General features: G+C 42.6%; 1 protein-coding gene across 1 annotated transcript in view; it reads right to left on the minus strand.

Moving 5' to 3' along the window:
• LOC110528502 (integrin alpha-5) overlaps positions 1–14030 on the minus strand; it is a 70156-nt gene that overhangs the window by 33657 nt on the left and 22469 nt on the right. The window contains exons 3-9 of the mRNA XM_021610605.2: positions 5801–5901; positions 5263–5386; positions 3468–3529; positions 2822–2867; positions 2070–2195; positions 1709–1753; positions 693–736 (exon numbers count right to left, since the gene is read on the minus strand). Of these exons, the coding sequence (XP_021466280.2) occupies positions 693–736; positions 1709–1753; positions 2070–2195; positions 2822–2867; positions 3468–3529; positions 5263–5386; positions 5801–5901 (548 nt within the window). The remainder of the gene's footprint in view (positions 1–692; positions 737–1708; positions 1754–2069; positions 2196–2821; positions 2868–3467; positions 3530–5262; positions 5387–5800; positions 5902–14030) is intronic.

Below are 14030 nucleotides of genomic sequence, written 5' to 3' on the forward strand. Positions count from 1 at the left end.
CTGTCCATTTATGACATGTATGCATTTCATGCTTGTTTATCTACATTCAATATATTTATCTCTTTATATCTCCCTATTAATTCACTTCCTGCAGTGGATGTGAATGTAACCAAATTAAAATATTTTACTGTATCTTTCTGTGGATATTCCCCCTGTTTATATTTTGGCATCCTCTCACTCCCTTTTTTCTCTCTACAGTAACATACGTTCCATCTATGTCAGGGGTAGGCAACTAGATTCAGCCACGGGACGATTTTTGTCCGAGCGGATGGTTAGGGGGCAGGAATATAATCATAATAATTTGTACACTGCACATTGACCACCAGTAAACCCAAAAAGAGATTGTTATTTTCAAATACAATACAATCATACCTTGATTACATTGAGACATGATCACATACTGTGTGTCTCTCTTTTTATTTGTAGGAATACTTGGGAACAGATTTCCTGAATTACATGTTTTAACTGAGTTCCTGGTGATTTGATAGTCTTATTTGATCAAAAACTAAAATATATTTGAATGCAATCTTTGGTCGGCCCAAAAGAAATCACTCGCAGGCCGGTTTTGGTCCGTGAGCCGCCTATTGCCGACTCCTGTTCTATGTCACCCCAATGTCATCCTTATTATGTTAACCCTCGTTAACTTTCATCTAGAATGAATGATGATGTATAAATATGTGAGGACTCCTTACTAAACCATGCAGCATGAGTCCTTTGGGAACTCCGGTGATGAAGTCTGAAAAGACAGAAAATGAGAAAGAAAGAAAGAAAATAAGTTTAAAAGATTGGAGAGAGCAGTTGAGTCCAAGCACTTCCAAACACACAAGGGTCAAAACTTTGCTGGTAATAACCCAGTGTTTAAAATAGAGAAAGCTGAGGCTTGTTTGTTGCAGGTGCATGGGAAATCTATGATACTGTACAAGCTTAATAACTTAAGTGATACAGGCAAGCCCAGCCCGCAAGTTTTTCTTTTCTTTTAAAATAAGTCAGTGTTGAAAATATTCCTGTTGTGGCTTTGAGTGAGTTACTGAACTGGACAAGCTTCATGGAAATATATTAATGAGAGTCAAGTCGCTTCGTTTTAAACGTGTCTTCTGTTCAAGAATACTATCTGTCAAGTACTCACTACAATAAGACGTGATAAGTACATTATTATCTTATGCTCTGATACATTCACACGCTCTAATGACTAGCTCTCTAATGACTAGCGCTCTAATGACTAGCGCTCTAATGACTAGCGCTCTAATGACTAGCGCTCTAATGACTAGCGCTCCAATGACTAGCGCTCCAATGACTAGCGCTCTAATGACTAACGCTCTAATGACTAGCGCTCTAATGACTAGCTCTCTAATGACTAGCGCTCTAATGACTAATGCTCTAATGACTAGCGCTCTAATGACTAGCTCTCTAATGACTAGCGCTCTAATGACTAGTGCTCTAATGACTAGCGCTCTAATGACTAACGCTCTAATGACTAGCGCTCTAATGACTAGCGCTCTAATGACTAGCGCTCTAATGACTAGCGCTCTAATGACTAGCACTCTAATAACTAGCGCTCTATTGACTAAAGCTCTAATGAGCACATTAGTATATTAGAGCACAGGGGGTCTTTAGATGGTTAACTATCAGACAGGGCTATGGGGTAAGCAAACCCAAAGCCCAATCATGCTCGAGCTAAGTAAGTTGGCGTTGTAAATATGACACTCACCTTCAATATCATCTCCACTGAACTCCCCGCCGGCAACAGAGTAACCTGGAATGAGAGTGAGAGAACGAGAGAGCGAGAGGGAGAGCAAGCAAGAGTGAGAAAGAGAGAGAGAGGGGGAGAGAGAGAAAGAAAGATAGATAGAAAGAAAGATAATGAGAGAGAAAGAAAGGTGGAGAGAGAACGAGAGAAAGAAAGAAAGAGAGAGAGAGAGAGAAAAGAGAGAGAAGAGTGAGAGCAATGAGAAATCAAGAAAGGCCACCACCTAGTGCTCTGATCAAAAGCAGTGCACTGTGAGGGGAATAGGGTGTCAGATGCAGCCTCTAGCTACTGTAGCTCCTATGAAGAAGTGGACCATACTAACCGAGGTAGCTGTCGTCATAGCTCCCCTGCACCTGCCGAGTCTGGATCTGCCCAGTAACAGAGAGCAGGAAGTAGGATGGGAAGTAGGCCTTGACGATTTCCTCTGTGGTGGCAGAGACTAGTTGACCTGTAGGCCGGAACGGATGGGGAAAAGAGCCAGAGGTTAGAGGTTAAGACTTTTGAACTATGTTTTTTAGCTGCACTAAAATGATTGTCTTGGTTTGGCCCTGTGGATGGTGTAGGGGATAACTTCACCGCTTGGGGAAAAATAGGCCGTTGTCTACGCAAGTTCCAAACCCGCCCTTTCACTATACTGACACATACAAAGCTCTTTCTCCCATCTCTCTCCTCTGTACCTGTCTCTCTCCACTGTACCTGTCTCTCTCTACTGTACCTGTCTCTCTCCACTGTACCTGTCTCTCTCCACTGTACCTGTCTCTCTCCACTGTACCTGTCTCTCTCCACTGTACCTGTCTCTCTCCTCTGTACCTGTCTCTCTCCACTGTACCTGTCTCTCTCCACTGTACCTGTCTCTCTGCACTGTACCTGTCTCTCTGCACTGTACCTGTCTCTCTCAACTGTACCAGTCTCTCTCCACTGTACCTGTCTAATAAAAATGTGACAGTGGGAATTCCCAGTATAGTTTTCTAAGCTGTACTGTATGCTATCTCTACATCCTGTACTTGAGCCAGTTCATAGTAATCCACATATGGTCTCAATAGGATCCTATCATAAATCTACTAGTGCACTCACCTTGCCAGTAAAAGCTTCCTGGTCCTCCGAGAACAACCTTCCCATCCTGAAACACGCAGAAAACCACCACTCTGATGAGAACCTTAGGTATCAAGCAACTTTTCAAACTTTTCAAACTCCATTGTAAGTCTTATGTTATATGACTAAACATACAGTATTCATTCAGTGGGCTGTTCCTGAAAGCAGGATCATTCAGTTAGCCAGCTTATAAGCAGTCTGTTTTGATTTCCTGAATCGTTCAGAAAGCAAAACTTGAATATGGGTTGTTTGTTGCTTAGTCAATTATTTAATGCCAATTTCACGTCTATATTTCTGGAAAGTTAATTGGAGGTGAATTCAGAATGTCTGGGACAGTTACCTGGCTAAGATTCAAATCACATTACGGGTCAATTGCAGACAAGGCCAACCAAAATTGTACTTCCACTTTTAACCCAACCCCTACAAAAGACCTACACACAGCACACACACAGGTTTTTAGAGAGGTGCGGAGGGGCTACCTGCCTCCCCATACAAAAATCTCAAACTTACTGATCCTGCTTTCTGGAACAGCCCCCCAGAACATAAGGAGTTTGCCCCATTAAAAACTAAAAGAGAATCTCTTTTGAATCGTTTGTTAAGGAATTGTTCCTTGTCCTGTTCAACGTACCTTGGTGAAGTCAGCACTGAACCCACCCTGACAGTAGCCCTGTCCTGCAGGACCATGTCTCTCTAAGGTAAAAGGAAGAGATGCAGAAAGCATTGATAAGGCCACCACCCAAATGGCCCATCCAGGGCCTAGTTTCCCTAAAGCATGTTAAGATTACGTTCATCGTTAGAACCTTTCGTAGGAGAATCATTAAATCTCTGAGCTGTTTCCCACTGTTATTTACGTTGCACTTGAAAAAACTCGTAATCTAAAGCCTGCCTCAGACCACTCGTAGAACAGTTAGATGCTTTTTTTCCCTCCCAAGTCACTTTACTCACAGAAGATCTCCGCTAAACATAGAATCACATGATTTATCCATCTCTCTGTGACCACCGATAACTTCACAAGAAGTTGACTACAAATACAAAGTCGCCAATGTCTTTGCAATTGATAAAAACAAATGAAAACCGAGATGACTTCATTAAAAAATGAACAGTATGCTAAAGGCCTATTTCAATCATATTGAAGTATATTTAATTTTCAATCAATTGAGTTCTATTTTGCTACGGTCTGTAATTTGTCTTAATATATTTCATGATGTGTAGCCTAACACGTGCACAGTGCTGTGCCAATTCTGTGATTCAGTGCATTTTTATTGGCTAAGCATTAGAATAAGCTGCCTCAATATTTGCAGCCGTAGGTGGTACTATCTCTCTAGGGGCTGATCCGTCATCAGTATTATGAAACAATTATAATGTTTACGTAAGATTTGATTGGAAGAAGCTGATCAGAGAGCAACGCTCCCTTTATTTCAATCTTATCAGTATCGTCACATGGTCCAATGACGGCCTTATCGAAGTTCTCTCTGCATGGTGTTTTGAGAAAAGCGTGTTATCTTCCTCGGTTGTAGGAAAGATGCACCTTTAAAACCCTCGCATCTTTAAAATCACTCGGAAGCCTAAGCTCCATCGTTATGAGAAACCTGGCCCTGGGCAATATTATTGTTACATCTGCGCCTGTCACTCCCTCTACTGTTCCTCCTGTGTCTCCCTAACCTGCCGCCACTCCCCCAGTGCTCTCTCCGTCTTTCTATCTCTGTGTGTTTGTGATTATGCGGGCGGAGACAGGTGTGCTGGAGTCAGAGCAGATCCCCACCAGCTGCAACCTGTTCCATAATCAAGACCTCCACACATATTCAGCCCTGTCACTTCCACACTGCCAGATTGTAATCTCTGCTCAGTCAGTCTGTGTTTTTTGCTGTTTGTTTCTGCATAGATCCTGCTTTCATGTTGTGCCTGTTTTCCCTTGCCTGATGCTGTTTTCCTCTCCGCTACAGTTCTGTCCTCTCTGACTCTGGTCCCTGTCTCCAGTCCCACGTCTCGTCAGTCCTGCTACTCTGTCCTGGACCCCCCGACTCTACTGTTTCCTTGGATTCCTCTCCGGACCTGCTTACCCAGCCCCAACTCCCCTCGCTCCAGCCTCAGCACCTGGCTCCCTGTAACCCGTCCAAGCTTTCCCTGGCCTGCACCCCAACTTCCCCTGTATTTCAATAAATACCCTGGTTACCGTATCCCAGTCTCCTTGTCTGAGTCTGCTCTTGGGTTCAACTGTTCCGCTCCGTGTAACAACCATAACATTGTGAGCACACAAATCTCCCATTGACATCAGTGGTCAATTTATAAGAATCTTGGGTCTAAAGTGAGGATTTGGCCCTCATCCTCACGAGACAAATCTGTGGTTGCATGTTTCGTCACTTCTTCATTCAATTGACTTCAGGTACAGTATTTTGGATAATGATGTTGTTGCAGTACTGTACCTGTGCGACAGGGGGCGTACTCCACAAATGTCTTGAGGTTGTCCACGGAGAGGTAGCAGGTTCCTGTGGCATCCGAGAAGGGGGCATCGTGTTCCGTTCTCCAGTAATATCTTGGGGCACAAGCCTTGGAGACATTCAAGAAAGGAGTTCAAAACAACACACAAACTTCACAACTGTCAACTGTCAGATGTTGATACACATCCCTGACACATAGTAAAAAGCTTTTTATGACTGGGGCTATGGTTGACTTCATTGGAGGCTGCTGAGGGGAGGACGGCTCACAATAATGGCTGGAACGCAAAAGGAATTGAACCATGTGTTTGATGTATTTGATACCATTCCACTCCAGCCATTACCACAAGCCAGTCCTCCCCAATTAAGTTGCCACCAACCTCCTGTGGTAGAACTTGTGTGTAGAACTTGTGAACGATATCAAAATCCAAATAAAATTATGTATATTTCTGTGAGCAATTCTAACAGGACAGTTATATGATGACCTATTCCCTTCTATCCCACAGAATGTAGTAGCCTATCTTACCAGGACAGTGTTGCCATGGGAACGCACCGTAGCCCCAAACCACTGATGGGACTTGAACTCGACCTGGACGTCGACGTCGTTGACGTGGAAACTGCGATCCCCTGGGAGATGCCAAAGAAACGCACCTTTACATTCGTAATGCAGTACTTTTATGACACTGTAATAGCTCGCCTAAAGTTTGCACCAGTGTTTCCTCAAGTAACCCTACTGTTCCACTTACTGTATTTCAGGACTATCACACCTATATCCCTGCACATCGACTAGGTACTGGTACTCCCTGTATATAGCCATGTTATTACGTTGTACCCCTGCACATCGACTAGGTACTGGTACACCCTGTATATAGCCATGTTATTACATTGTATCCCTGCACATTGACTAGGTACTGGTACTCCCTGTATATAGCCATGTTATTACGTTGTACCCCTGCACATCGACTAGGTACTGGTACACCCTGTATATAGCCATGTTATTACATTGTATCCCTGCACATTGACTAGGTACTGGTACTCCCTGTATATAGCCATGTTATTACGTTGTACCCCTGCACATCGACTAGGTACTGGTACACCCTGTATATAGCCATGTTATTACATTGTATCCCTGCACATTGACTAGGTACTGGTACTCCCTGTATATAGCCATGTTATTACGTTGTACCCTTGCACATTGACTAGGTACTGGTACTCCCTGTATATAGCCATGTTATTACGTTGTACCCCTGCACATCATCTTGTTACTGGTACTCCCTGTATATAGCCATGTTATTACGTTGTACCCCTGCACATCATCTTGTTACTGGTACTCCCTGTATATAGCCATGTTATTTTCTACTCCCTGTATATAGCCATGTTATTACGTTGTACCCCTTAACATCGACTAGGTACTGGTACACCCTGTATATAGCCATGTTATTACGTTGTACCCCTTAACATCGACTAGGTACTGGTACACCCTGTATATAGCCATGTTATTACGTTGTACCCCTTAACATCGACTAGGTACTGGTACACCCTGTATATAGCCATGTTATTACGTTGTATCCCTTAACATCGACTAGGTACTGGTACACCCTGTATATAGCCATGTTATTACGTTGTACCCCTTAACATCGACTAGGTACTGGTACACCCTGTATATAGCCATGTTATTACGTTGTATCCTTGCACATCGACTAGGTACTGGTACACCCTGTATATAGCCATGTTATTACGTTGTACCCCTTAACATCGACTAGGTACTGGTACACCCTGTATATAGCCATGTTATTTTCTACTCCCTGTATATAGCCATGTTATTACGTTGTATCCCTTAACATCGACTAGGTACTGGTACACCCTGTATATAGCCATGTTATTACGTTGTATCCCTGCACATCGACTAGGTACTGGTACTCCCTGTATATAGCCATGTTATTTTCTACTCCCTGTATATAGCCATGTTATTATGTTGTACACCTGCACATCGAATAGGTACTGGTACTCCCTGTATATAGCCATGTTATTACGTTGTATCCCTGCACATCGACTAGGTACTGGTACACCCTGTATATAGCCATGTTATTACGTTGTACCCCTTAACATCGACTAGGTACTGGTACACCCTGTATATAGCCATGTTATTTTCTACTCCCTGTATATAGCCATGTTATTACGTTGTACCCCTTAACATCGACTAGGTACTGGTACACCCTGTATATAGCCATGTTATTACGTTGTATCCCTTAACATCGACTAGGTACTGGTACACCCTGTATATAGCCATGTTATTACGTTGTACCCCTGCACATTGACTAGGTACTGGTACTCCCTGTATATAGCCATGTTATTACGTTGTATCCCTGCACATCGACTAGGTACTGGTACACCCTGTATATAGCCATGTTATTACGTTGTACCCCTTAACATCGACTAGGTACTGGTACACCCTGTATATAGCCATGTTATTACGTTGTATCCCTTAACATCGACTAGGTACTGGTACACCCTGTATATAGCCATGTTATTACGTTGTACCCCTTAACATCGACTAGGTACTGGTACACCCTGTATATAGCCATGTTATTTTCTACTCCCTGTATATAGCCATGTTATTACGTTGTATCCCTTAACATCGACTAGGTACTGGTACACCCTGTATATAGCCATGTTATTACGTTGTACCCCTTAACATCGACTAGGTACTGGTACACCCTGTATATAGCCATGTTATTACGTTGTACCCCTGCACATCGACTAGGTACTGGTACACCCTGTATATAGCCATGTTATTACGTTGTACCCCTGCACATCGAATAGGTACTGGTACTCCCTGTATATAGCCATGTTATTACGTTGTATCCCTGCACATCGACTAGGTACTGGTACACCCTGTATATAGCCATGTTATTACGTTGTACCCCTTAACATCGACTAGGTACTGGTACACCCTGTATATAGCCATGTTATTACGTTGTATCCCTTAACATCGACTAGGTACTGGTACACCCTGTATATAGCCATGTTATTACGTTGTACCCCTTAACATCGACTAGGTACTGGTACACCCTGTATATAGCCATGTTATTTTCTACTCCCTGTATATAGCCATGTTATTACGTTGTATCCCTTAACATCGACTAGGTACTGGTACACCCTGTATATAGCCATGTTATTACGTTGTACCCCTTAACATCGACTAGGTACTGGTACACCCTGTATATAGCCATGTTATTACGTTGTACCCCTGCACATCGACTAGGTACTGGTACACCCTGTATATAGCCATGTTATTACGTTGTACCCCTGCACATCGACTAGGTACTGGTACACCCTGTATATAGCCATGTTATTATGTTGTACCCCTGCACATCGAATAGGTACTGGTACTCCCTGTATATAGCCATGTTATTACATTGTATCCCTGCACATCGACTAGGTACTGGTACACCCTGTATATAGCCATGTTATTTTCTACTCCCTGTATATAGCCATGTTATTATGTTGTACCCCTGCACATCGAATAGGTACTGGTACTCCCTGTATATAGCCATGTTATTATGTTGTACCCCTGCACATCGAATAGGTACTGGTACTCCCTGTATATAGCCATGTTATTACGTTGTATCCCTTAACATCGACTAGGTACTGGTACACCCTGTATATAGCCATGTTATTACGTTGTATCCCTGCACATCGACTAGGTACTGGTACACCCTGTATATAGCCATGTTATTTTCTACTCCCTGTATATAGCCATGTTATTATGTTGTACCCCTGCACATCGAATAGGTACTGGTACTCCCTGTATATAGCCATGTTATTACGTTGTATCCCTGCACATCGACTAGGTACTGGTACACCCTGTATATAGCCATGTTATTACGTTGTACCCCTTAACATCGACTAGGTACTGGTACACCCTGTATATAGCCATGTTATTACGTTGTACCCCTTAACATCGACTAGGTACTGGTACACCCTGTATATAGCCATGTTATTTTCTACTCCCTGTATATAGCCATGTTATTACGTTGTACCCCTTAACATCGACTAGGTACTGGTACACCCTGTATATAGCCATGTTATTACGTTGTATCCCTTAACATCGACTAGGTACTGGTACACCCTGTATATAGCCATGTTATTACGTTGTACCCCTGCACATTGACTAGGTACTGGTACTCCCTGTATATAGCCATGTTATTACGTTGTATCCCTGCACATCGACTAGGTACTGGTACACCCTGTATATAGCCATGTTATTACGTTGTACCCCTTAACATCGACTAGGTACTGGTACACCCTGTATAAAGCCATGTTATTACGTTGTATCCCTTAACATCGACTAGGTACTGGTACACCCTGTATATAGCCATGTTATTACGTTGTACCCCTTAACATCGACTAGGTACTGGTACACCCTGTATATAGCCATGTTATTTTCTACTCCCTGTATATAGCCATGTTATTACGTTGTATCCCTTAACATCGACTAGGTACTGGTACACCCTGTATATAGCCATGTTATTACGTTGTACCCCTTAACATCGACTAGGTACTGGTACACCCTGTATATAGCCATGTTATTACGTTGTACCCCTGCACATCGACTAGGTACTGGTACACCCTGTATATAGCCATGTTATTACGTTGTACCCCTGCACATCGAATAGGTACTGGTACTCCCTGTATATAGCCATGTTATTACGTTGTATCCCTGCACATCGACTAGGTACTGGTACACCCTGTATATAGCCATGTTATTACGTTGTACCCCTTAACATCGACTAGGTACTGGTACACCCTGTATATAGCCATGTTATTACGTTGTATCCCTTAACATCGACTAGGTACTGGTACACCCTGTATATAGCCATGTTATTACGTTGTACCCCTTAACATCGACTAGGTACTGGTACACCCTGTATATAGCCATGTTATTTTCTACTCCCTGTATATAGCCATGTTATTACGTTGTATCCCTTAACATCGACTAGGTACTGGTACACCCTGTATATAGCCATGTTATTACGTTGTACCCCTTAACATCGACTAGATACTGGTACACCCTGTATATAGCCATGTTATTACGTTGTACCCCTGCACATCGACTAGGTACTGGTACACCCTGTATATAGCCATGTTATTACGTTGTACCCCTGCACATCGACTAGGTACTGGTACACCCTGTATATAGCCATGTTATTATGTTGTACCCCTGCACATCGAATAGGTACTGGTACTCCCTGTATATAGCCATGTTATTACATTGTATCCCTGCACATCGACTAGGTACTGGTACACCCTGTATATAGCCATGTTATTTTCTACTCCCTGTATATAGCCATGTTATTATGTTGTACCCCTGCACATCGAATAGGTACTGGTACTCTCTGTATATAGCCATGTTATTATGTTGTACCCCTGCACATCGAATAGGTACTGGTACTCCCTGTATATAGCCATGTTATTATGTTGTATCCCTTAACATCGACTAGGTGCTGGTACACCCTGTATATAGCCATGTTATTACGTTGTACCCCTTAACATCGACTAGGTACTGGTACACCCTGTATATAGCCATGTTATTTTCTACTCCCTGTATATAGCCATGTTATTACGTTGTATCCCTTAACATCGACTAGGTACTGGTACACCCTGTATATAGCCATGTTATTACGTTGTACCCCTTAACATCGACTAGGTACTGGTACACCCTGTATATAGCCATGTTATTACGTTGTACCCCTGCACATCGACTAGGTACTGGTACACCCTGTATATAGCCATGTTATTACGTTGTACCCCTGCACATCGACTAGGTACTGGTACACCCTGTATATAGCCATGTTATTATGTTGTACCCCTGCACATCGAATAGGTACTGGTACTCCCTGTATATAGCCATGTTATTACATTGTATCCCTGCACATCGACTAGGTACTGGTACACCCTGTATATAGCCATGTTATTTTCTACTCCCTGTATATAGCCATGTTATTATGTTGTACCCCTGCACATCGAATAGGTACTGGTACTCTCTGTATATAGCCATGTTATTATGTTGTACCCCTGCACATCGAATAGGTACTGGTACTCCCTGTATATAGCCATGTTATTATGTTGTATCCCTTAACATCGACTAGGTGCTGGTACACCCTGTATATAGCCATGTTATTACGTTGTATCCCTTAACATCGACTAGGTGCTGGTACACCCTGTATATAGCCATGTTATTACGTTGTATCCCTTAAACATTGACTAGGTACTGGTACACCCTGTATATAGCCATGTTATTTTCTACTCCCTGTATATAGCCATGTTATTACGTTGTACCCCTTAACATCGACTAGGTACTGGTACACCCTGTATATAGCCATGGTTATTACTGCATTGTCGGAACTAGAAGCACAAGCATTTCGCTACACTCGCATTAACATCTGCTAACCATGTGTATGTGACAAATAAAATTTGATTTGATTTGTTATTACGTTGTATCCCTGCACATCGACTAGGTACTGGTACTCCCTGTATATAGCCATGTTATTTTCTACTCCGGGTATATAGCCATGTTACTTTTATTCAAAATGTTATTTTTTTATTCACTGTATTTATGTTTAATCTTTAACTCTACATTGTTGGAAAAGGAACCGTAAGTAAGCATTTCACTGTTATTGTTTACTAAGCATGTGTCCTTGCACTGAAATACATGAAATAAATGCAATGGCTGGGGTGGTCCATCGATCTCAGCCGCTGCCTGTTGGTGACATGTACTGTGTATTACCGCTGCCAGCATGGGCTCCAATCCATCCCACTGCGCTCTAGCACTCTGTCTCCTTCTATACTTGTTTCTCTCTATCCTGTCCAATAAACACAACAAATACAAAAGGGGCACTACTGCAACACAAAAAAGGAATGGCTGGTGGTACTCAAGAGAAGTTTCAGAAACTGTGATTTCTGTTGTAAGTTAACTTTGTCTCAACATGATCCCTCATGTCATCCCTGTTTGATGTCACACGGTTCCACATGTTTTTATAACTCTGTCTAAGTCTCAACTCTTAATCCATCCACCTTGCTATTGGCAAGCATCAAACCGTTCAGCTGGACTTGGAATGCATTGTTACTGTAGTAACATTTGTCCTTCATAGTCTGATCTCTATTTTATGAAGGGGGTGGGGGGGCTCTGGTAAAACAGTTTCTTGTGACAGGAAAAACATCAAGCAGCTGGCTAGGAGAGCACATGAGAGACTTGGTTCTGGACTATGAGAAAGGTCAAACTTTAGTCATGTTGAGAGATAGGCAGTGATGCAACCCGTCAGGATGCTCTGGTATGGCAACTGCTCGGCCTCCGACCGCACGGCACTACAGAGGGTAGTGCATATGGCCCAGTACATCACTGGGGCCAAGCTTCCTGCCATCCAGGAACTCTATACCAGGCGGTGTCAGAGGAAGTCCCTAAAAATTGTCAAAGACTCCAGCCACCCTAGTCATAGACTGTTCTCTCTGCTACTGCACGGCAAGCGGTATCGGAGCGCCAAGACTAGGTCCAAAAGGCTTCTAAATAGCTTTTAGCCCCAAGCCATAAGACTCCTAAACATCAAATGGCTACCCAGACTATTTGCATTGCCCCCCCCCCCCCCCCCCCCCTTTTACGCTGCTGATACTCCCCGTTATTTTCCATGCATAGTCACTTTAATAACTCTACCTACATGTATATATTACCTCAATTACCTCGACTAACTGGTGCCACTGCACATTGACTCTGTACTGGTATAGCATCATTATTGTTATTTTACTGCTGCTCATTAATTATTTGTTACTTTTACAAATTTTCTTGGTATTTTTCTTAAAATTCCATTGTTGGTTAAGTAAACATTTCACTGTAAGGTGAAATACCTGTTGTATTCGGCGCATATAAAAAAAATACAATTTGATTTCAGAAAGTCACTCCTGGCCAATAGACTTCTTCCCAGGTAAGAAAAAGTTTAAGATTAAGAAGTTAAAATATTTGATGCGGTAGACTTGGCAGTATGGGTTTGATGCATTTTTCTGACGCATAGACTTGAGTGGTGACATTAACCTTCCCGTACCGCTGCCCTGTCGGTCTGTCTGTCTGTCTGGCTGGATGGCTGGCTGCTGGGGTCTGCCCTATGTCTGTCTGGCTGCTGGGGTCTGGACTGTGTCTGTAGTACACACTATACTCTTTGAACCCAGAGACCTGCATGGGAAACGTTGCGATGCACAAGCACGTGAAAGGAAGGGCCCAGGGCAGTGTGTGTGTGTGTGTGTGTGTGTGTGTGTGTGTGTGTGTGTGTGTGTGTGTGTGTGTGTGTGTGTGTGTGTGTGTGTGTGTGTGTGTGTCTTCCTGCATGTCTGTGTAAAACGGCTATCATCTTAATTCCTGAATTAATTTATCACATCAGCTGTTCCTTCAATTTCGAGAATGTACTTATAAAGGGTGTATATTTGTGTGCATACAAGCCGGTGGATGTATACAGCACACATTTTTGTGTACACAGTATGTGTTTGTGATCACAGATAGGTTTGTAAGCAGTGCATGTGTCTGTATTTGTGTATGTATAAACAGTTTACGTTCAAGAGAAGGTGTGTATCCAGGTTATGTGCATTCATGTCTGACTACAGCATACATTAGCTTCAGAAACTATTCACACACCTGGACTTTTTACACATTTTGTTGTGTTACAAAATGGAATTAAAATAGATTTAATTGCCATTTTTTTTGTCAATGA

This window comes from Oncorhynchus mykiss, chromosome 7 (assembly GCF_013265735.2).
Source record: "Oncorhynchus mykiss isolate Arlee chromosome 7, USDA_OmykA_1.1, whole genome shotgun sequence".
Lineage (NCBI taxonomy): Eukaryota > Metazoa > Chordata > Actinopteri > Salmoniformes > Salmonidae > Oncorhynchus > Oncorhynchus mykiss.